Source organism: Alligator mississippiensis, chromosome 2 (assembly GCF_030867095.1).
Source record: "Alligator mississippiensis isolate rAllMis1 chromosome 2, rAllMis1, whole genome shotgun sequence".
NCBI classification, from domain to species: domain Eukaryota; kingdom Metazoa; phylum Chordata; order Crocodylia; family Alligatoridae; genus Alligator; species Alligator mississippiensis.
In genome coordinates, this window is record NC_081825.1 from 137,363,854 (window position 1) to 137,389,204 (window position 25,351).

Sequence of the window (25,351 nt, forward strand, 5' to 3'; positions counted from 1 at the left end):
AACTATAAGAATTAGGGGAGAATTAGTGAGGAAGTTGTCTCCATAATCTCTCTAATCCTCCAGTCCTTTACTAATATTTGCTGTTCATCAGCAAATTCCCTGAACCTTCTGGTTCTCTTAATGGCATGTAGATCCTCAAAACTGGCATGCAAGTCATCAAAACTGTACACTAGCACTGGCTAAATGAAATAGCTCTTTGAGATATTTTGCTAACATATAAACCACCTTTTTTTTAATGTTGTTTTTTTTTTCTGGGGGAGGAAAAAAGAAACATATTTAAGCTCTAACAGGGTTGAATATTTTTTTAATTTGAACTTTTTCTGACAAAACATAATTACCCACTACCCCAGGCACATTTCAGGCAACCCCCCCAAAAAACAAAACAAAACACAACAAAACAAAACAAAAAAAGAACAAACCACACAAAAATGCCATTTTTTGACCAGCTCTACTATACTATTTCACTAGGGTATTCAACTGACTTTTCCCTTGATTTTCCCTGGGGGTCACAATGAGTGCTAGCTATAATCTGTGGTTTCGAAAAACTGCCCATTTATGTATAGGCACCCATTTTTTATGTAAGAGACTTCACTTATACACATGTTTGAAAATGTTGTCCTCAGCCATTAGCCCCCTGTCAATCACCCCAGAATCATCGAATCATACGCAGAACAATGACATTGTATAATGGTGTATTGTATAATGGTGTACAGCAGGGGTGTCAAAGATATAGCCTGTGGGCTGGATTTAGCCCCTGCCACATCATTTGGCTCCTGGTTCTGACCCCACATAGGGACAGTTGAGGACATCCCCCACATGCTAGATCCAGCACTTGTAGTGCCTACTCTGGCCGGTCTGGGACTGAGCTCCATGTGGTGCCTGCTCTGGTCAGTACAGTACGGGAGCTGCACATGGCACCCACCCCAGTTGGTACAGGGTGTCATGTGCAACATAGGTCATGGAATGGGTGTTGTGTATGGTCCAATCCCAAACCAGCCAGAGCAAGCATTGTGGGGGCTGGATCCAGAACATGGGGAAGGGGGGAAAGGGGTCTGTGGGCCCAATCCAACCCGGGGGGTCTGGGGACTGATCCCTCACCACTCATCTGGCAGCTATGTGCTACTCAATCACCTGCCGCACTTCATAAGATGAATATATCTGACAAAGAACATCAGCTTCATTCAGTAGTGACATGCTACATGGGTTTGCTTGCTAAGAGACAGCACATGCATTATACATGCTATTATAAAGCAAACCTCATGCCAAGTCACTTAAAGAACCAGACAAATGGAGAAAGTTTCCTCAGTCCACTCCCACTGGGCTCACCTACTGTCCCCATAGGGCATGGTTGCTTTGCCACCTGTCCTTGTCGGGTCTTAGACCACATGATCTCGCGGGCTTCCACAGCCTCGCAGCTCTCTGCCCCTACAGCAGGGAGCTGGGAGGAAGCAGGCGGGAGATGCGTGGTCATCTCTTCAGGGATGTCTACAGCCGGGGATGGGGTGCTGGTGCTGCGGTTCCGCCTGCCTGTGGCTGACGTGGTGGTGGTGCGCCCAGTGCTGCTGGTGGTGACCCGCGGTGTGGTGCTGCTTGTGGTACTTCCAGTGGCCAGCGCTCCTGATGGCGATACTTCTAGGACAAAGTGAAAACATTTATTTTTTTTAAAAAGAGACCACTGACCTCTGTGGCCTTGTGAGGTCCTAGGGGAGAAGACTATCCATATGTCCTGGCACAGGGTTTTTTTTGGAAATTTGGAAAAGTTTGCATATTCATCAAGGCCTTGTGTGAGCACTGAAAGACATATTAATTATGCCTATATTATACATAGGGTCTCACTGAACTTCTCCTCACACAGCACAGCAGTGGTAGTATCCCTGCAGGTGACAACTGCATTATAAGAACAAATAGCTGGTGTTCAGCTTAATCACATCAAACATTATTGAAAAGAAAAAAATAATAAGAAAATACCATTTCTTATTACCAGCTTTACTCAAATCCAAGATGAGGTTACTTTTCCCATTCAACATGGTAAAAAAAAAAGCCTGTCGTGGATTTGTGTACAAGGTGGGGAGCAGGCAACTCTGCAGCTCTGGCCCTGACCCAAGCTCCGGGTCAGAACTGGAGCTGAAACCATTACCTGTCTGCTTGCCTCTGTGATACCCTGCCCCCCACCTCTTCCACCTGCCCCCTCCCCCACTGTTGTTTAGCCTCCATCCTGGCTCCAGCTCTGGCCCCACTTAAGTCTAGCTTCGCAGCAGCAGTTGTATCAGTCGCCAGCAGATCCAGCCCCAGCGTGGGTCAGAGCTGGAGCCAGGGCCAGGACCAGAACTGCTGCTGGCATAGCCACTGCTGTGTGGCTGGGTTGGGACCAGAACCATCATTCTCAGCACTTCAGCTCAGATCAAGGCCAGTACCGAAGATAACTGGTGGTGGGGGTAGGGGGGGCAGCAGGGGGGACCAAGTCAGGGGCCAGATGCCAGGGGGTAGAAGCACCACAGGGAGGCAGAAGCAGGGCAAATGGTAGGGAGGACAGATAGCAAGGGCCAAGGTGTAGAAGGGCAAGGAATGGGCATCAGGCCAGTTGACTTCCCTGCCGCCTGCCTCTCCTGCCACTGCTTTCCCCACTGCAGCAATGTGGGGTATGAATTTAAAATGAACCTCCAATAATTAGATTCTATACATGGAAAATTATAACAAATTTATACATTTTCCATTTCTAGAGCCTAATTATTGGGGGTCATCTTAAATTCAAAGTCATCTTGGATTCACATAAATACAGTAATCCTCCTACTGGTTCCCACCATGGGGGACTGTGCTATTTAAATGAACAGGGGTTTCACAGATTCATAGATGCTGGGATCAGAAGGGACCTCAACAGATCATCAAGCTCGACCCCCTGCCTAGGCAGGAAAAAGTGCTGGGGTCAAATGACCCCAGCCTATCCAGCCTTCTCTTGAAGACCCCCAAGGTAGGGGAGAGCACCACCTCCCTTGGAAGCCGATTCCAAATTTTGGCCACCCTTACCATGAAGAAGGGTTAACTGGGGATACGCATACCCCTGGGGGTACGCAGCAGCGACGCAGAGAAGCAGGGGGCAGGGACACTTCCAGTTTCACCATGGGAAACCCCCCCCCCCCCCCAGCTCATTGATCTGCCATCAGGGGACCCCCCACCCCGCGCTCATTGATCTGCCACCGGGGAAATACCCCACCCCCCACTCACTGACCAGCCTGGGGATTCCCTGCTTTCGGACTGACTGCCAGGGTACACCACCTGAAAAGGGTTGAAAACCCCTGGCACAGAAGGACATCAGAAGAGACAGACCTGACTGTGGCAGGGAATGCTCCCTATACCTCTGGGACAGGAACTGTGGGCAGGACTTTCAAAAGTGGCTGAGGGAGGCAAGCGTCCAATAGATGCTGGGTTCATAGCTTCATTAGGCACTTCTGAAACTCCAATCCTTTCTTCCAGTGTGTTTCTACAAGCTTAACATAAGTGGGGCATGGGGCTTCCTTTTGAGTAATTCCTCCAGTTGTTACTGCCATACTCACTGTAAAGGGCAAAATCCTAACTTGCTCCCATGCTTTGACTAGCACCTTGGTTCCACAAGCACCAATCGCTTCTGGGCAGTTTGCTTATCACCCACTCAGCTAATCACAGCCTTCATCTACATGGGAGCATAGGACTGGATGGGACCTCCTGGGCTACAGAGCTCAATCCCCTGTGTTCGTGTGTTTGTAGGCAACCATTTACTCAAGGATTCCCTCCACCCTCCCCACTGTCACCCTCATACAAACTTACAAGGTGCAACAGCCAAAATACAAAGAACATCTTATAGGATACTATGGATAAAAACAGTAGAGATGAGGCATTGCCAGAGGACTGCTACCACCATGACAGTAAATATGTTCACTAAAGTATTTTCCTATGAAGTGGACCATGGCCCATGTTAAAAACAGAAAAAAAACCCTTCCCCTAGAGTCTGTACCAATCTGACCTAGAGAAAAGTTCCTGTCTTACCCCAAATTTGGCAATTGGTATGACACTGAGTAGAAAAGTAAGATCCCCAAGTCAAGGGCCACAGTACTTTTCATTACTTCTGAAAAAAACACTTTCTTACAGAGAGTTAATTCAGACACCGACACACACAGACAGAGGTATAATCCCAAACGTATTTCCTCGGTCTAAGTGATTCAGATTCTGTAGCATCCTGTCTACTGCTGCCTGATCCTACACACAGAGCACAGGCCTTCACACTGTAACTGGGAAGGCTGCCATAAAGGGATACATCATAGTAGCCATATCTTTACTTGTTTAATTCCTGATATTCCATTTAAAACCATTTCTGAGGAGAGCAATGGGGCAGCAATGAGAGGTTAACATTTAAAAATGCATTAACTTGCCCTACATCCTGTAATAGCTCTTCTAAGTATTATGTGTGGCAAATATCGAAAGACAGTCACCTTATAATTACTTTATTTTGTCCGCTATTTACACCAATGTGTTTTCCCAGATCAGGATTTCCAAAGAGCCCACTGAATGGAGAGCTTAAATGAAATTCTTCTTTCAAATGTGTCCTGAAATATCAGATGAGGCTGTAAGCCCCAACTTATCTTGTGTATTCATTCAGACAATTGTGCAAAGACACCAACATAAACTTCTACCATTTTGCACATGTCAGAATGAGTACAAGAGTAATTATCACAACTTTTTGGGGTGGGTAGTCTGCTCCTTCTGAAGACAAGTTCACTGTCTGTTCCACAACTTTTTATTCACTGAGGAGAGATTTTCATGCTTCACTCCCATTTCCACAGATCACATATTTCTGCTCTGATTTGGGATTTTTGGCTGTCTTCTGTGTGTGACATCACTAGAGCTGATAACTTCTGTCCCTTGAATCTGCTGAAGTGGACAGTTTGGGTGAGTAAAGAGGAGTGCAAGCCGGGTTTAATAAAAGGAGCATCACTTCAGTACGTAATGTTAATTATCACCATGGAGGGATACTCTGGGGAATTGCTCTTTAAAACAATAAATATGCCTCTTCTGAAGTAGGAAGGACAAACACTTTATTTAGCAATTACAGGGCACTTGTACACATGACAAAAATGGGCTTTTTTTGCAGTTTAATTGTGTCATGCTGTACACATCGGGGGGCTATAATTTAAATGAGCTTACTACATTGCAAACTAAACCACATTTGCATGTAGTTTAATTTTCAACATAGCTATCTGTAATGTTGTAGCCTTTGACAGCTCGCTGCCCTACCACGGGAGAGGTGGCCTGAAAGCAGAAGCGGCGAGGGACCCAATCCTTTTTTCCACAGACCCTGCCTGTCTCTCCTGTGGCTGGAGGCGAGGTGCCAGTGGACCGAGCAGCCTCTGAGCTGTGGAGGGCCCCAGTCCTTCCTTCTGCAGCAGCGGTGCCCCCTGGGGCTGCCCAGGTGGGCTGCTAGCAGGCAGGTGCTGCCCCAGCTCGGGCTCAGGGAACAGTTGGATTAATCATCACAATTAAAACCCACCCTTTCAATTTACAGGACTAAACCCCCATGACATGTACAAGCAGCCTCTGGAAAACTTCCAGCTTAACCAATATAAATCCCCTGAGAGAAGGATGTAAATCACTATTTTTATTTTTATAGATTGAGAAACTGAGGCACACTGACCATATTACTGACACCAAGTCTAGAATACTTCATCCACCTCTCAGCAGAAATACTTGATTCTATTATGTTTGCTTTGTCCTTCTCTCCCAAATAGAACAAAGCCTTAATCTCCTTAGTCCTTGTGCCTCTCACTTGCCAAGTACTGAACCACTACATGTCCCCACAAAACCTGTTCAGAGAGCCATTTGAGCAACTGTTTAAGTCCCAGTCACCACAGTGGGACAAAAATGCATGCTAGAATGCTTTCCTGGTATACTCGGTAACTCTACACCGGGTCTTTCCTGACCTAGAAATTAATTAAAACATTCAACAAGTCCTTCCCCAAGCCCTCTTTATCTCCCAGCAGCTAGAAAATGGCATTTAATTTGGGGCAGCTCTGCCCCCAAACCCTGGAAATCAATCAGCTTCCTAGTGACAGCCAAATGCACACCATATTCTACCCAACAGGTATAAATGCAACACAAAAAAATAGTCTGCTACCCAAAGAAGCATCCTGTTCTGTGAGAAAGTAGCTTTGGCTGAAAGCTCCCACGTTATACATATTTAATTAATACTACATAACAACATTATCTCCCTGCCCCATCCCCAAGTCTGCCTCTGACATACTTGATGCAGCTGCCATCTAAGTGTGGCCCAGTCAAATTTCACCCATTTTTATTTTACCTTTTCATAGTTTACATACTACTAAACCTGGGAAGATATTCTATTAAGGCAGCGTGGTGGTAATGATGATGATGAACTAGACAGATAGATAAGGTTTCCCTTAGAATTTCTGTATTGTTTTAGGTAACTATGCAGAACTTTTCAATTGCTGAATTACCTACATCAAGCACTACCAAAGCAAATGCAACAATATACATTGTGTGTAAAGTGTGCCAGGAAAATGACAAGCAGTTAAGAGTGATCATTTAGGCCTTACAATTACTTATTATACATAGAAAAGGAAAATGTTTTTCAAGAAGCTGGTACAGAGAACAACACATATGGCCTAAATTTTCAATAACAGGTGCTGAAATATGTGCCTTAGGACCTAGCGTTATGTATTCAATAAATGACCTGATTCTCAAAAGAGTTGAACATTCAACTTCTTCTATTACCTTAAATGTGAATTTCTGGGTGTTTGTAATTTTGAGTCTACATTTAAGCCAGTCATTGAAAATCTTGGACTATGTGGCTTTCAGAGTAGTGCTGCAAGATTTACTCTATTAGCTATGCATAAGGAGGGTACAAATATGTTCCCTGAGTCATAAAGTGGGAATTACTGTATCTGCCTTTGACACTGGTGAAAAAAAATCTCTTTGAAAGTCTACTTTTTAGTTTATTTTTGCTTTGTAGCATGCCTTCCTGATTATTTTAAAAATAAATAGCTTCACTACTTACAGAGGACAAATGATAAGAAAGGATAAAACAACTAGCTTAAAGTAACCTAACAGAATGAAATGGATGGGATACTAGTGAATTAAGTTCAAAGGTCTGATGATTCAACAAGTCAATTTGATAATGAGTTCCAGTGAACATGATCACCATACTAACAACACAGAGTTTTACAGAGCACAGAAGGTGCCAATTGTAGATTTCACTCACACAGCTTATGTGCTTTAAAACCAACTTAATTGGTTAGCTGGGAAAGAACAAGCGATCAGAATCATTTACATATAAATGATTCTTAAATCCAAGCAAAACCATGAATAGACTGCAACCTGTGCAAAATTACTTTAAGTTCTACTGCATGGAATACAGATGAGATTTCTAGATTAATATGTACTGCCAATAAATTGTAAATTTTAAACTCAGAGAAAAATCAGTGTTGCATGAGGCCATTTTAACAGAAGGACCGCTTAAGACAATACTTCATAATAAATGTTTTCTCATAGAGAAGCAGTAACCTTTTAAAATCATTAATTTTATTACAAGCAGAAATGCATATTTAGAGTTATTGTATTTTTACTGCCTGTTTTACTATGTTTTGTCATATTAAGAGTTTAAAGTTAGATTTAAAGGAAATTTAAATTTCTATAACTGGCTTTAGATGCAGAACCTTTGTGAGTCTTTGCATATTTGGACTCTGCTGAGCACAGTTCTTGTGTTACTTCTACCTCACAGGGCTCCTATGAAACTCTGAGAATCAGCTTACACATCAATCTATTCCCTCCAACAGGAAAAACATTACTTTAATTCTTCCTGTCATATCATACATATATACACATACATCCTCAAAGAAAAATAAGTGTGTATGTTATATATATTATATTAGCATATATATATATATATATATATATATATATATATATAAAATAGTGATGGAAGGGACTTAGAGAAATGATAAAATCTGTCTCCCTGCTAAAAATCAGGTTCAAATATAAATACAAATATAGAGAGTTTAATTCCACACCAGTAAGGTAAATGAGAGAGATTTCCACAGTCATGATAGATGAAGTAGAACTGTATGCTATACCTCAAACAAAAGTTCTCATCTTAACTGCAAAATTGCTGGGTGAAATCCTATGGTTTGTGCTACACAAAAGATCAGATTTGATAATCATAAAGGTCCCTTCAGACCTTAAAACTTATAAATCTGTGAATCAGAAGGGTTTAGTTCATAGGGTGCTAATGTTTCCTGATATAGCTGCAGGAAAAGGAAGTGCCTGTAGGTTTATTCGGCCCGTCCAGTTAACACCAAGCGGTTCCAGCAAGCTCTGAGTTCTTGTCTATGGCATTTTAAAGGATGTGCTTAAGCTGTTGGTGGCCAAGAGACCATATATATTCCTGAAGTTCAAACACTGTAAGCAGATTTCCCAACTGGAAACACTGAAACAACAGAAGTGAATGAAATGGAACAGTTCCGATTCCACTGAAATTGAGAACAATAAAAATCACCTTCCATATGCACCTTTCCTGTCTGTGTTCACAACTTTTTGCACATACTATTGCCATGTTAGGGAAACACAGCATCACCTATTTAGGAAAGAATGTAAAAAGCTCAAAACTGAAAGGTCTTTCCCTGATAATTTGCCCTTGTTATATTTGGTAAATACTCTGCTTGATGCACTCTTTTCCTTTCCTTTCTTCTCATCTCAAACAACGGGACAAGTTGTATTTACATGTTAATAGGAAGGCTTAGACACCTCTTGAAAGACAAACAAAACTAAACAATCTGCTTTAGAAGGTTTTTATTTCTGAAATGTCACAGCTGGCTTTCTCTCTTCCACTGTCATGTAAACACATCTCAAGTGAATTACTTTTCTATGGGCATTGTCCAACACTTGCTATTGAATGTTTTTTTTAAAGCCTGAGCAGGAGAACCTCAATGACAAATACTTGTTTCTTTTTCTTTTTTCTGTGGCCTTACCCAATCTCTACTGAACTCCATGGATAGACTCATGGAATTCAGTGAATTTTAAGTCAAATCATTCACACAACAGGTTTGCAATATATCTGAGAATAAGACTTGGTGATCAGCCACTGGAGAAGAATGTTATATTTGGAAAATAGTTCCTTCCAGTGTCATTCCCAAACAACATATGATCCAGAGGGGGTGCAGTAACACAGACACACTCACCTTTTCAACTGTGCTGAGGGGAGCAGCAGGGATTTTTTAAGACCCCCAAATCAAGTAAAGCCCCTGTCTCCATTTCCCCACTTTCAACACTTCCTCCTCCCTTCCCTGCCACTGTCAGCAGCACAGGTGCCCTGCCACTGCCCCCACTGATCCCACTGCCCTTGACTGATGCAGGGGGCTCCAGAGCCACTCCTGCCTGCTCCAACTGGAAACAAGAACAGCAGCAGTGTTTCATAGTTTCATAGTAGCTAGGGTCAGGAGGGACCTGAACAGATCATCTAGCCTGGCCCCCTGCCACAGGCAGGAATGAATGCTGGGTTCACAAGACTCCAGACAGGTGATCATCCAACCTCCTCTTGAATTTGCCCAAGGTAGGGGCAAGGACCACTTCCCTGGGAAGTTGGTTCCAGATTTTGGCCACCCTAACTGTAAAATATTGCCTTCTGATCTCTAACCTAAACCTATTCTCCATCAGCTTATTACCATTGTTCCTTGTCACCCCAGGTGGTGCTGGGGAGAAAAGGGCTCTGCCTGTTTGCTGTTGATATCCCCTGATGAGCTTGTAGGCAGCCACCAGGTCCCCCCTCAGCCTCCTCTTGCTGAGGCTGAACAGGTTCAGGTCCTTCAGTCTCTCCTCGTAGGGCCTGTCCTGCTGCCCTCTCACCAAGCGGGTGGCCCTCCTCTGAACCCTCTCCAGGCTGGCCACATCCCTTTTGAAGTGCGGTGCCCAGTACTGGATGCAGTACTCCAACTGCAGCCTGACCAAAGTCGCATAGAGGGGGAGTATCACCTCTCTGGACTGGCTTGAGATGCACCTTTGGATGCATGGCAAGGTATGGCTGGCCTTGCTGGCTGCGGTCTGGCATTGGCAGCTCATGTTCATCTTGGAGTCAATAATGACTCCAAGATCCCTTTCCACCTCTGTGCTTTCAAGAGGGGAACTCCCTAGCCTGTAAGTATGCTGTGGATTCCTTCTCCCAAGGTGCCGCACCCTGCATTTGTCTACGTTGAACCCCTTCCTATTCTCGTCTGCCCACTTTTATAGTCTGTCTAAATCTAGTTGCAGCCTCTCTCTCCCTTCATTTGTGTCTACCTTGCCCCACATCTTAGTGTCATAACCATCTCCTGCATTCTGATGCCACGTGGAAGCTACAGCAGAGGGAAGCAAAAAAAACTCGATTGTTTTCTATTTACTGTCTAGTTAATTCTATTTATTTTAAGGGAATGTAATGTTACTAAAGTTAGGGCTGCATGACGCTTCGGTCACTGATTCAATTTGCCGGACACTCGGCCTGATTCGGCGGCTGACTCTCCAAATCTGAATCAAATCAGGAGACCCTTTAATTTCTCCGAATCGAATCGGAACACTCCAAATCAATTCGGAGAGATTCAGAAAAAATTGATGATTCAGACAGACACAGCTTTAAATGTTTTCTGTACAAACCTAAAGGTACCAGGCGGCTCATGAATGCTGAGATGCTGGGGTGGATGGAGTGTCCCATGGGAGTATCAGGGGGTCCCCAGCACATTCGACACTGGACCTGGAAGTGGACCAGAAGCACTTCCGGTCCACTTCCAGGTCCGCCAGGGAGTATACGGGGGACCCCTCTCCCTGTGCCCTGGCTCAGCGACTGGTGTCTCCTGGGTTAGGGTGGCGGGACACCCAGGGTCCCCCCCATGGCTGATCGCTGACCTGGGGGGGAGGGCACTAAGGGATTCCCCATGTGCTCGGCAGCAGTTGAGAAAGTGGACTGGAAGTGCTTCCAGCCCACTTCTCGGTTCGCCACTGAGCACATGGGGGGCGCTCCTGTGGGACACTCCATCCACCCCACCATTGCAGCATTCACGAGACATGCCTGGTAGCTCAAGATATGTAGAAAAAACATTTAAAGCTGTGTCTATAGCTAAGTTGCTGATTCTCTGAATCAATATCAAATTTTCAGATTTGGATTCGGCCAAATCTAATCAGGACAGTGATCCGAATCAACAAATCGAATCACTGACCCCAATTCAGGCTATATCTAAATCCAAATCAAATATGGTCCATTTTGCACACCCCTACTAAAGATGTTGGCTAACATCCCTCACACCAATCACTTTTCATTAGATAATTATTTGCTTGTCATAGACAAATCTGAACTGAAGTAAAAAAGTCATGAGCATAAGAGAATACAGTTCTCTTGAAATTTTTACTAGGAGAGGCTGATGAGGGGATTTATGGAAGAGTACCTAAGAAATGAGACTACAAAGACAAAGGCCCAGCAGGACTCAACATTCTGCCCAAGATCTTCTCTGAGGGAGTTACTTGGAACTGGGGGCCATGTGTGAAAACACATTTCCTTCTCTTATATACAAACTGAGATACTGGCCAAGGGAAAGATGAACCTGGAGAGATTCAAATGGACTCAGACCAAATGGTAGTTGAGTACTATACCTGAATACTGTGGAGAGATCTACTGCCATGGCCCAAGAGCTGGTCCTAACTCAGTAGTTCTACCTGTCATTAATCCAGGACCTTTCAAAACACCATGGCCTAATCTGAATTTCACTCTGATATTTTCATATTGATTAAAAATGAGGAGCCTAACACTGAAGGCTGTGAAACTGAAACAGGATGTACTCTAGTCCAGGTTGCCAGCCTTTTGCTCTGCCCCTAAACCACAGTGCCTCTGTGATTCAGTGATCATTCATAGCTGTAATCATATTTCACCAAGGTGTCAAAACAGCTTAGCACTGAAGCTGGTCAAAATCTTTTTTATCGATAGAACAATTTAGGTATTTGACATTTATTTTCAAGAGCACTGTCTACTTTTTTTTTTGAAAACTCAAGGCGGGGGGGGGGGGGGGGTGTATTTTAGAAAAACCTTCTGGCCAAATCCTAAAGCCTCTTGATTTTTGACTGAGAACATTTGTTTTGTACTTTTTTCACTGAAAAATAAAAATCCTCAGTGGTAAAAGGAAAGCATAAGCAATTTCATTCCATACCCACCAGCACTTATTGCTTGGTTTCTCCATTTTCAGTTGAGCAAAAGACACTCATGTTCATACCAACCTACTGAAAACTTTGATTTTTTGCAGAGTATCTGAGACCTCATTCTAAAATGCAACCCTGTAAAGCTATTGGAAAGTGTGTGTGTGTGTGTGTGTGTGTGTGTGTGTGTGTGTTCTGTCCTAGGTACAGTGCTACTTCTGCACACAAATGACCAGTTCCCACCCTTCAATGTTTAAGAAAGGGAAATGTCATGAGTATTCAAAACCTTGGTGTTAGGCAACCTAACAAATCGCTGTCTAATTTCTGTGATGCCAGCTGTTATTGCTGTTGACAGCTTCTAGTGGTTGGTAGCTAGAAAAAAACTCTTGCCCCAAATCTCAAGTGCACTTTTTGTACAGTTTTCCTCTCCATACTCCAGTTACCTACATGAGCCTCCCCTGTCCTTCAAGACCCATCAAACCAAAACACTAAAATCCCCTGCTATTGCTCTCACATTTTGCAATTTATTCTGAACATTTGGACAGATATTAAAACTGGCCCATCATTTATACGGAAGAGAAATGCACTGTTTCTTCAATATCATGCTGTAATGCTTTTAGTAATGCAGATTAACTTTGCCCATAGGAGCCCTGGTAAACAGGAAAAAATTACAGAGGGGCTGATCTAATAGACAGTGCATCAGGATTTATTATAAATGGACTAATCTAATAGATCTGAGTTTAGTTCAAGAGCTATTTTTAGGCAATCTAACTTTAAATTGTTCCAGTTCTCAGCAAATACTGTCATATGTTTCTGCATTATTCTGAATTAATATATTTTAAATATCAAATCTATTATTTTTAAGCCATGACTTATACCTTAAAGTATAAAACTCCTTTTTCGTGGGTACAACAGCTGCCTGTTATTACTGAATGAGGATAGTGAACTGCTATCCTCCTAAACAATCTTAGCTCCCTAGTATGAAGCACATCCATCAGTGCTTTTGATGGAGGCTTCACACATTGTCTTCCTACTTGCATATTTCAAACTCCATTAAACCAACAGGAATCCCCAAATACTGCACTGCTATAGAAATTATGTATGATTTCAATAACTGATGCTGTCAATTCCTCATTTGAGCCATCTTAGGCTGTGGACAGACATTGCATATGTAGCACTATATACACCGTCATAGCACTACAGAGCAACGGAGACAGATATGCATGTTCCCTTTAGTGTTACAAAACTGATGTAGGCACTGCAGATGTGTTCCTGGATGAAGGAGGAATTATGTGTAATGCCCAGTTCACCATGGGGGGAAGGGAAAAGAGTAGGGTGGAGAGTCACTGAGCACAGTTCGCCAGATCCCCTACCTGCCTGCTCCCCCAGCCAGATCTGCTCATCATGCTTACTGGCAGCCTGGTTCTGACTGGGCTGAAACTACTTCTGTGCCCCGCAGGCAGTGGCAGGCTTTCAAGTAAGTAGGCTCGCTGACTGTCTCCTTTCCCTAAGTGGGGTGGGGGGAGCAGAGCCACAGAGCAGAGCAATCCCTCATGGGCCCCTGGCTGGAAAACACACTGCAGAATGCCTTTGAAATGGCTTTGTAGTGCTCTTGCTGGGGGGCTCTGCACATCTGTCCTCACCTAGTACCACTACGGTTTTGTAGCACTTTAAAATGCTGTGGCACTGGTAGTGCTACAAATGCATGTCTGTCCAGAGCCCTCAGAACACAGCCCTGTGCACTATGCTAAAGCTTCAGTTGTTTTACTGAAGGTCAGAAGTTTCAGATTATTTTTTATAACAGTCTATAACAAGTTGAAAGATGCCTTTTAAATAAAAAAAAACTAATAATAATTGCTAAATGAAAAATACTTTTCTTGCAACTTTTGAAAATAGATATAATTACATTGAGTAATGTGTCCATTGGTTTTATTTTACCCATTTTTCATCTTTTCTTTCTATTCTTTTCCACTCGTTTTACATTTAGTCAATGCCATAGAATCCATTTCTTCAAGTCACTGTACAGCAATAGTCCATGTCTGTATTTGCCACATTTCAGCAAATGGAAACAAGCCTGAAAACCATAAAATTGACTGCTTATGACCAGGAGGTTTTAGATGATGACAATAACTGACCTAATCAACACAGCTGAAGCTTGCAACAAGCCATTCCATGAGCCTACAGAGCAACCACTTGCACTACTAACAACTGTTTGCTCTTTCCATTCAGGCTGCAAAAACAGCTTTAATAAAAAAAATGATTATTTTTGGAACTTCTCTATTTATCTTTATCTGTAAAATCTGTGATCTGGAGTTAGTCAGTGAGATACCCTACTGCATACAGATAAATATCACGGGATCTCTTAAATATAATCTAAACATGAAATGGATCAATGGTTACTTTCCAATTTGTGAAATGGCTCAAAGGCTGTAAATAAAAAAAGGAATTGGATGGCTTTCAAAAGTACAGATTATGCTTTTCAATTCTCATTGATTCAGTGCTTCCAAGATATACTCCTATGATTCTCATATTAATATTTAAAAATGGATTGTGTTATGCTATTATACTTGAGAAGGAGTACATGTACAACAAAGCAAAACAAAGCAAAGCAAAACAAAACAAAAAACAAAAACAAAAAAAATCAGGTGTACCAGGATGGAGCTCCAAACCCTTGTAGTACGTGCATGTGGTGTATGTGGGTGGAAAGGTGGGTGGGAATGAGGGAGGGAAGCTGTCTGTGGCTGCTTTCTGCTTCATGCCTTCTGATTTAGCAGTTTAAAATTGCAAAGAACGCTTTTCTCATGCCACTTGTTTACTACAAATCTGCCACCACAATATTTTCAGACTGTCTCTATTCCCAGTTGCTTTTAGGTAGGGAATTTGAGCTCTCTCTTCACTTTGCAGCTTCGTACCATGTTTGCACATCACCTTCAGTGTTGTGTAGCTGAAAATGCAAACATGCGTTGCAGATATGTTAGCAAATTGGAATTAAGGAGGGGGCTACAGAGAAACAGGCAAAAAAAAATTGTTTTAAAGGTAAAACCATCACATAGCAGCTGCTCACACTCTCCACTTTTAAACCAAGTCTGGATTCATGTTATTAACATGAAAATCAGACCACACTCCAGTGCATTAAACAAAGCATTGAAAGCAGGATTTGTTGTTTACATATTAGTTGTTAAATGGATACTGTTCCCTTATTATTCCCTAATAATGACTTTACCTTGTCCAACAGCTATAGGAATGATAACCCCCAAAACAGAAGTTTGCTATTTGCTCCTCACCAGAATCATGCATTTCCCCCAGAGCTACAGAGCCATTGGTGTTCCAACAGAGATAAAAATTCTCCATTGAATGTTACTCTGTGCTTTTCCGTAGGGGGCACTGTGATCTGTTTGGTGTCTGCCAACCCTGCCTTTTATTCATTTATTTTGTATTGTGTGTTCCTGCGTGCACTGTACATAAACTGCAAAAAGAGGTGATGACTTAAACATGCAGAAGCAGAGAAAAGTGGAAAAAGTGCAGTCTTTCCTCACCCCTGAAGCCCCCTTTCTTATGTCTTGGCGTGGATGGATTGCTGTCTTTTTTTTTTTTTTTTTTGAGACTTCTGCTATAACTCAGTGGCACTGTGCAAAGAGTAGGAACAATTACAGACTCAAATTCATCTCCGATTCCGAATGTCATTGCTTGTATTATATTAGGCCCTTTGAATTCATTTTACCAAATTGGCTCGTGGCTTAACTTCCTCCTTTGGGAGTGGCGAGGAGGAAGGCAGGCAATGTTTGTATTGAACAGAACAAATCTTTCATGAGAGAGAATTACCAAAAAACCTGACAAGAACCTGTTGTAAATATAGCTTTATTCCAAGGATTTTAAAATGAAGATTTTCCCTGACAGACTGCACAGTGTTGTTCAGACCCTTTCCTTTCTGTTTTACTGCTATAGATACATACTTCAATATTATTCAAAGCTCTGTTCCTGTAGCTGAATTTATGTGGGGTCAGGAATCTATTTGCAAGGAACTAATTAGAGGAGGAGGACTTAACCTGGTGTTATGGATATTTGATACTGCAGAAAGGACACTGCATAATCACAACTACAGTTACCATTAAAAATGAAAATAAAAAAAGCCAGAGGGAACTATTATGAAGTGCCTGAGTGATTTAGGAGCATAAATCCCATTTTCAAATGATATTTAGGCCCCTTCTACATGGCAGGTATCACACAATTAACTTGAGACCAGCTACATGTGCAAAGTAGCTACCATACCATAAAAAGCTCCAAACAGCTATTAGGTTAGACCTTGAAAATGTGTACTAACTTTATAGGTGGTTGCTACTGAACTTCAGCTTGATGGTGTAGCAGAATTTCCCCTGTGACTGGGAGTCCTATCAGCTGATAGGGCTCCCAGCCACGGGGGTACAACATGCCCAGCTGGGGCTGGGAGTCCCACAATTGAGGGGACTCTCAATCCCAGTAGTTACAGATGCTGGGTCCTGGCAGTGAGCCTCCTGGTGCCAGCACCCAGCAGTAGCTGTGACTTCCCAGCAGCAGGGGCTTCATACACACCTATGGCTTCTCAGCCATGGATTTGCTTCTTGCCAGTGCAGGGAGAGCCTGGCATTGGGCTCCCCCTACACCAACCAGCAATAACGCACAGTGAGATCTAACGCGTGATCTTACAACCATGCCTCCTACCATGCATGTGGTATGAGGAATGACTATGTGGATTGTGCATTACATCCCATTGGGCCTTTACCTGCATGTGTAGAGAGGCCCTTTGGTGAATCATAGAATCACAGAAGTAGGGTCGGAAGGGACCTTGTAGATTTTCAAGTCCGACTCCCTGCCTGGGCAGGAGGAAAAATGGCTCAAGTGACCCCAGCCAGGTAGGCATCAAACCTCTTCTTAAAGACCCCCAGGGGAGAGCCAGCACCGCTTCCCTTGGAAGTTGGTTTCAGATCCTAGCCGCCCTGACTGTGAAGTAGTTCTTACGGATGTCTAATCTAAACCTACTCTCCAACAACTTGTGACCATTATTCCTTGTTATCCCGGGGGCCGCTAGGGGAAACAAGGTCTCCCCCAAACCCTTCTGGTCCCCCCTAGTGAGTTTATAGATGATCACCAGGTCCCCCCTCAGCCTTCTCTTGTGAAGGCTGAACAGGTTCAGGTCCCATAGCCTCTCATTGTAGGGTCTGCCCTGCTGTCCCTGGATCATGTGGGTGGCCCTCCTCTGGACCCTCTCAATGTTGTTCACATCCCTCTTGAAGTGGGGTGCCCAGAACTGGACACAGTACTCCAGCTGTGGCCTGACCAGTGTCGCGTAGAGGGGGAGGATCACCTCCTTGGCCCTACTTGAGATGCACCTGTGGATGCACGATAAGGTCTGGTTAGCACTGCCGACCATGATCTCGCATTGTCAGCCCATGTTCATCCTGGAGTCAATAATGACTCCAAGATCCCTTTCTGCCTCCGTGCTCTCAAGAAGGAAGTTTCGCATCTTATGAGTGTGCTGCTGGTTACTACTGCCCAAGTGCAGCACCCTGCACTTGTCAGTATTGAAATGCATCCTGTTTTTGTTAGCCCACCCCTGCAACCTATCCAGGTCTTTCTGCAGTCTTTCCCTCCCTACTAGCATGCCCACCTCACCCCAAATTTTGGTATCATCAGCAAATTTAAACAGGTTGCTTTTCACCCTGTCATCCAAATCACTGATAAAGAAATTGAACAATGCAGGCCCAAGGACCGAGCCCTGGGGGACTCTGCTGCCCGCTTCCCCCCAGGTCGAATATGACCCATCCACCACCACCCTCTGCGTACGGCCCTTCAGCCAATTTGCAATCCATCTGACTGTGTAGGCATCAATGTCACAGTCACCTAGTTTTTTTAATGAGGATGGGGTGGTCGACAGTGTCTAAGGTCTTGCTGAAATCCAGAAAGACTACATCCATGGCAACACCTGCATCCAATGCTTTTGTGACCTGATCGTAAAAGGCAATCAGGTTGGTCTGACATGACCTGCCCCTAATGAAACTGTGCTGGTTGCCCTTGAGCATCATCCCCGATGCCGACCCATCACAGATGTGCTCCTTGATGATCTTCTCAAAGAGTTTCCCCAGGATTGAGGTAAGACTGACGGGCCTATAGTTGCCCGGGTCCTCCCTCCTCCCTTTTTTAAAGATGGGGACCACACTGCCTATATTCCAATCATCTGGCACCTGGCCCAAGCACCACGAGTGCTCGTAAAGCCGTGCCAAGGGCCCTGCAATAACCCCTGCTAGCTCCCTCAACACCCTGGGGTGGAGAGCATCTGGACCTGCTGATTTGAACACGTCCAGTCCCTCCAGAAGCACTCTAACCCGGTCCTCCTCAACCTTAGGTCTGGAGGCGTTCCCCTCGAGTCTGTCTTGAATCACAGTGCGGGGGTCCCAGTCCCTGCACAAGAAAATGGAAGTGAAGAATTTGTTAAAGAGGTCTGCTTTCTCCTCTGGTGCAACCACCAGATTGCCCAGCATATCTTGCAGGGGCCCCATGTTTCCCGGTGCCTTCTTTATCCTCCCTATGTATTTGAAAAAGGACTTTTTATTATCTTTGATCTTGGACACTAGTCCTAGCTCTATGTCCGCCTTAGCTTTCCACCAGCCCCCCTACAGGCCCGAGCAGTGGAGGTATACTCCTCTTTGGAGATAGCTCCCCCTTCCACCGGGTGTACGCCGCCTTTTTGGCAACTTGGCATTCCCGGATGTCCTTGGTGAGCGAGGGGGGCTTTTGGGCACTCTTGCCCCCCTTGCTTCTTGTTGGGATCGTCACCCCTTGGTCCCTGAGTATCGTCTCCTTAAGGAACAACCACTCATCTTGGGCACTGAGTTCCCCTGCCCTCGAGAACCCCACCGCCTCTCCCACCAGTCTCCTCAACTCGTTGAAGGTGGCCCTCTTGAAGTCTAGGACTACCGCCTTGCTGCAGGCCCTTCTCACCCTGCGCTGGATAATGAATTCCAGCAAGCGATGCTCACTATCACCCAAGTGTCAAGGACCTGGAGCCCCCTTATGAGATCATCGCCTGTGGCCAGGACCAGGTCCAACAGGGCATTTCCTCTGGTGGGACTGTGCACCTCCTGGGTTAAGTGGAGGTCCTGTATCTCAGCCAGGAACCTCCTGGAACGGTCTGACCTGACTGACTGCTCCTCCCAGATGTCCGGGTAATTTAGACCACCCATGACAACTACATCCCTTGCCTTAAGTGCCTCTGCAAGCTGGCCCGAAAATTCCTGGTCCAGTTCCTCCCCTTGGTTGGGGGGTCTGTAGTAGACCCTCACTGTTAAATCCCTCTCCCCATAACCCCCTTGTATCTTGACCCAGAGCACTTCAGCTTGTCCCTCCTCCGACCCCATTTTGCTGGGAGAGGATGCATCTTAAATCCCATTTACTTTCAATAAGATTTAGGCTCTTTTAGTCAACTGAAAATTTGACTTCAATTTTTGATTAAAAAGAAGAAGATGGGCAAAAATATGCTGATTTCTAACTTTAAAATCCAGCACTTAACATGCTTCTTTAAAAAAGTTTGGGAACTCCAGTTCATTATAACACCTTACACTGCAAATGCAGCTTAATACACAAAGTTCTTTCTTGCAGTCGAGACAAGTAGGCCCTTGAATTCACAGGGCTTTATATCAAGTCCATAGGAAGGAAAGACATCAATATTTGCCATGGGAAAGTGAACATCAATAAAATAGTGCAAAAACTGAGATGTGGAAATAATTTAAATGTTAAATGCATTTCTTTAGATTTCACTGAACTGTTTCATCTCTTTCTATCATTGTAACTCTACAGTATGTGCTAATAAGAATAAATAGTTCCTGGCACCTGATTAGAATTAAAATGCCATTTTAGTAAAAAAAAAGGCACATCACATAAATATACAAAACTCCAATTTTTCTTTTAAAAATTCCTTTACCTGGCTAAACTGGCACACATTTATATTAACATCACAAAATATGAATACACAATAAAAAGTTGTGGGAGGGAAGGGGGGGCATGGAATCTGGATCAGCTTCAAAAAGTACATCAGAGACTCTTTGTTCAGATATTAGCATAAGTGTAGGATAAAATTACTGGTTCAATACACTGCTAAAGAGGTACTCTATGTTTCTAACATACAACCCAGGACTTATTATACAGCACTTATGATTAAAATCAAATAAAAGAAAGCAATCTACATGTTGATTGCTTTTTTCTCTTCAGTGTCAAAACACTGAAATTCATTTGTTTGGTAAATATTTCTCATCAAAACAATCACTCTATCTGCTGGGGCTTGTAATGCTACTAGCCTCAGGCCTTTCACATTCAGTGTGTATGTTAAAAAATGTGGCCTTGATCAATTGACGGACATGAGACAGTCTCTCAAAATCCTATGTATATTAGGGAAAGAACAGTTCCTATGAAAAGCCTGGCCTAAACTGATAGCTCCTCCCTCCCTACCTGCCCACTTCCAACCTGTCTATATTACTTGTACAAAACTGATGGTATATAACAATGACAACACAAGCAAGAATCTGCTTACTTTAAGAGATACTCCTTCCATTACTTAAATCTAAGTGAGGAAAAAGCACCCAACTGAGGCAGAAAGAATAATTTATAAAGAGAGGAAGTTCTATCAGGTCATGGAAACTGAAACAAATCAACTAACAACTCTACCCCACACACCAAAATCTTGAAAGCATACCAGTAAAAAAATTCAGAGCAATGGGAAGTGAACAATAAGTTGTACAGTCCTATTATTACATGACTGGCAAACAAACCCACAAACACACCATCTTCCACACACACTTCAGTTAAAGGGTTTTTGTTGTTATTGTTAAGGAATGACTTCAGATGCTAAACCTTGCTGACCATTTATCAAAGCAGGCCAGGTTTATTGGCCTAACAACCTTGAGTTGTCCTGATAAATGTAGCTTAAAAATAAGCACCATGGTGCTGGCAGTCTTGCCTTCCTGCTGCTCTCCCATTCTTTACATCTACCATAAAAATGTTTCAATAAAGCAAAAAAATGAATAAGCTTTTAGACAGAAAGAGCTTGTGTTGGTTCGTTGTGAAATTGGGAAACATCAGTAATTAGCCACATGATGAAAATAGTCATAAGAATTCCAGCTTTTGCCGACAAATTGTACTTCCAGATGCTTGGAAAGCTGAACTATTCTTTTATTGTTAGAATAGGAAATAAATGTGAGCCAGTGGGAAGGCTGGGAAAAGGCAGAATACTCTAGGCCTGGCAGATGTTCCTCCAGCAGAGCTTCCAACTGAAGGAAGTCTGCAATGGAGCAGGAGCATCAGAGCCTGAGCAGAGGACAGACTGTGTTTCAGAGGACCAGTCCAAGGATTTCCAACCAAATTTCCCTGTGATAATCTAAGCAGGAAAACAGTGAAGCTGAAAGGCAGCCTAGGTCAGTGATAGCTTCCTTATCTCTTGGTAAATATGACAACTTTCATAGAAACCACTGTTCAGGAAGAAGAAACTGGGGAAGTCTTAACAAAACATTCACCGTTCTTTTAAAAAAAGCACACTTTTTGCAACCTCTGTGCTGACTGAAAATCAGTATAAGGAATACCAGAAATAAATAAAAAAATGTGCACAGACATAAGTCACTCTATTATCATCACACAACCACACAGAAGCATTCACGGAAAAAGAAATGTGATGAATGCAAAGCCAATGAAAATATTAAAAAAAAAAATACAATTAACCTGTGGAACTCACTGCCACAGGATGTTGTCAAAGCCAACAGCTAAGCAAGATCTGGACAAAGTTTAGAAATTTATAGCGATAATCAGAAAAGCTAGAATTGTAATGTAATAAGTACAGTTAAAACAAGAAAAAAACAAACAAAACTTCATACTCAAATCACTGCTACCTACCACCACAACCAACCACAACTGGAAAAAACCCTACTACCAAAAGGATTTCATTGCACACACTTTTGCTGGGGAGGGAATGTAAGAACAAGCAATGAGGGAGAGAAGTAAGTCACATTGATTGTGGCACAGCTAGAAGGTGTTCGGATACTACGGCAGTGAGGGTGGTATAAGAAAAAACAGAACACAATAGTAGGTATCGATATAAATCAACCATAACTTTTGGAAGGAATGTCTATGTCATCCTGTTTTTAGATGTACGAAATTCCCCTCACAAATGAACAGAAGAACCATGCTCTCAGGCCCATTATCCCATAACTGATAAGGAAGAGTTGCCTAACGCCTTCTTCTATAGCATTTAGCCCTGACCACTGTCAGAGATGAAATACTGGACTTGATGGCCCACTGCTCTGATCTATGAGGGTAATTCCTATGTCACTGTTTCTGTACATCCATTTTCTCAATACAGTACAGGACTGCTTAATCCTCTTGCCAGCAGTCACTTGTACAAGGGCAAGCCCTCTGGCCTACAAGATACTATTCCAAATTAAGCTGTTATTCCCTTTATTAAATCTCTGATTATTTGAGCTAAAACAGGGACGTTGATTCAGTTAAACCAACAGAGTCTCTGACTCATTTTCAGGGCACTACACAAAAATCTCAGACACTGAGATGCCTGGTCAAACACACTCGAGTAGACCAATATACCATAGCTAACTGAGAGACAATATTGTTTAAGTAACACACAACTGGCAGCTGCAATGGAAGATAATGAGCTACAATGTAAATTAAGCTTCCAGGACTATATTTTGCCTTCAGTTACATCCCTATATACTCAGTATACTATGGCATGTATACTGTACATACTGTACTGTATACAATTTTCCATGGGTAATTGAGAGCAGAGGCTGGCACCCGAGTTAAAGTTGAGAGCACCTATCAGAGCACAGCGTCCAGACATGGTTCCTCAAAATAGCTTGCAGCAGAGAGGCCCTGTCTTTCCTCTGGGTGACAGTGATGCTTGTCCCACCACGGAGAGAGAATCTTGATTACTAGACATGGAGATGAGAGATCCAACATACTAGCCTGACTGCATGATATCTGATTCCTTGTACTTTGGCGACGGTCCTGGATATTTTCTCAGCAAAGCGGGAAGTGGTGGTGAACAAGCAGGGCTACAGATAAACAGGAAAGGAAAATCTCAGGGGAAAAGGAACCTTTCTTCCCATGAGCTGAAGAAGAGTCTGTTCTCCAAACAAGACTCTGCTCTCTTTCATTCTCTCCCAGCTTGAGAACATTCAATGCTTGTGCAGCATTGTCTTTTCAATGCCCTGATTCTGATGAGCATAAAGGCCTCATCTGTATCCCACAGAACCTGGAACCAAAAGAATTATTGCTACACATATTAGAAAATATATTTTGAAAAAACAAAACCAAACAAAACTAGAGATTATTTCGATTTTAAGCTATTGCATGCCCTGCCCTTCAAACAGCACACTGTCATGATGGCTGGCCAGACCTACATATGGGGGAACAAGAAGAGGTCCATCTATAAAAGACAACTGTGGTCAATCCCAGCAGACATTTAAGTATGTGACAGCTCATTGGTGAACAATTCAGACTGAGAAACTTTGGTTGAGCCTGCTCTAATAGAAAACAACTGTTCACTGTATAAATTATGCAAGGAGTGGCAAGACAAGTAAAAACAGATATTAGATTTATTCTCTCTATTGCACTTTGAACAAATATTGTCCAAGGGTGTTTGACAATCTGTTTGCCAGTTGAAGCATGCAAGACTCAGATAACAAAGTAACAAAGCGTTATGTGTCCACTTCTATCAAGCCAAGGTGAAGTGCAGACATGTCATTTGCTTAAATGTGGGAGGAACTGGGCTCACTGGGCACGGGAGAGTGGTGAATGAGATGTGGCAGTACTAGGAGAGCCAGGAATAGAAATGAGGGAGCAGGATCTGTAAAAGGAGAACAAAGCAGTGTGTAGGCTGTAAATTAGCTTAACAGCATTTTCTTCCTTTATTCACCTAATAAATACAAACTCTGGATTGCTTTCTCCTCTGGCCTAAGTTACATAGGCTGCTATGTACGTGCTCGTTGGCATTCTCATTAGAACTACAGCATTGCTGCAGTGCCACATGTATTAGGCCTCTGCACATTTTCCAATGGCTGTGGGGCACTTTAACTAAACCTTGTCAAAGGAGGTTTAGATAGAGCGTCCCATGGCTGTTTTTAAAGGCACGGTGGCTTAACACATATGACGGTGAGGCTTTTTTAATTAGAGTGGCTGCCTGGTAACCACTCTAATTAAAACACCCTCTTCCCCTCCCCACCTCAAAGCACGTGTATAGGCAGCCATAAGTATTTTAATATGTTAAAATGTGGGCTGCCTATGCAGAAGTAACACAACATGCCTTGTGTCTTGCTTCATCCAGCCATAGGAGCACATTTTCTTTGGATCTCCAGCAAAATGCCTTTCCCTACCAGCCACAAATGGATCATGTACAGTGTGCTGCCTTCAACAGCTAACAGAGGAACTCAACCCTCACTGAGTGAAAGGGTTTTCCTGCCTGTGTCCACACCCTACCCCTGCATCTTGGTGTTTATAAGGCTGGCATTTATCTTCCCCACACAACAACCCCTTTGTAATAACATTTCTCTGTTGTGGTTCCAAAAGTAACTGTAGGTTCTTCTTGGTATCTGACATTTTTTCCCTGTGCAGGTGTTTCTCTTTCTTGTTGTTTTGAATCTTCATTCACCTTGTGTTCACACTGTACCTGAAGCCATTATCATTAGCTTTCTTCCTCTTTCTGTGTCAGTTCTGAGACCTATCACTGCCTGCACTGCATGGTATTGCTTGGAAATTGCTTCTACATCTCCCTTGAGTAACAAGCTGATGCTTCCATTTCAGTTTCTTTCCCTTGCCCTCTATTTGTCTTTCTTCCCAACTCCACTTAGATTATCACCTCCACGCAAAAATGCTCTGAAGTTTTTCCTCCTTGGTCCTATACTTTTGCCTCGCCTGTCTTGTATTTCTTGAAGCCCAAATCAACTTGGCTTTCAAAGGAAGGAATCTGTGATGCATTTTTGGCCCTGAACAAAAAATGTCAAACAGCTGCCATCTTATAGCGCAAAGGTAGGTACATTTCTGTAACTCTTTACATGTAATTTGCCAATTGGCATAGAGATCATTTGAGGATGAAAGGAAATACAAAAATTGGAGACACTATTATTTATTA

The 25,351-nt window shown here is 43.2% G+C and overlaps 1 protein-coding gene across 12 annotated transcripts in view; it reads right to left on the reverse strand.

The window, feature by feature from the left end:
- The window catches only part of ADGRL3 (adhesion G protein-coupled receptor L3), a 904,177-nt gene that overhangs the window by 191,488 nt on the left and 687,338 nt on the right, over nt 1-25,351 (reverse strand). For 10 of the 12 annotated variants that reach the window (XM_059722208.1, XM_059722204.1, XM_059722197.1 and 7 more), the window contains one exon: nt 1,327-1,632. In XM_059722208.1, the coding sequence (XP_059578191.1) occupies nt 1,327-1,632 (306 nt within the window). The remainder of the gene's footprint in view (nt 1-1,326; nt 1,633-25,351) is intronic. The other 2 variants (XM_059722203.1, XM_059722207.1) reach the window with 1 other exon arrangement.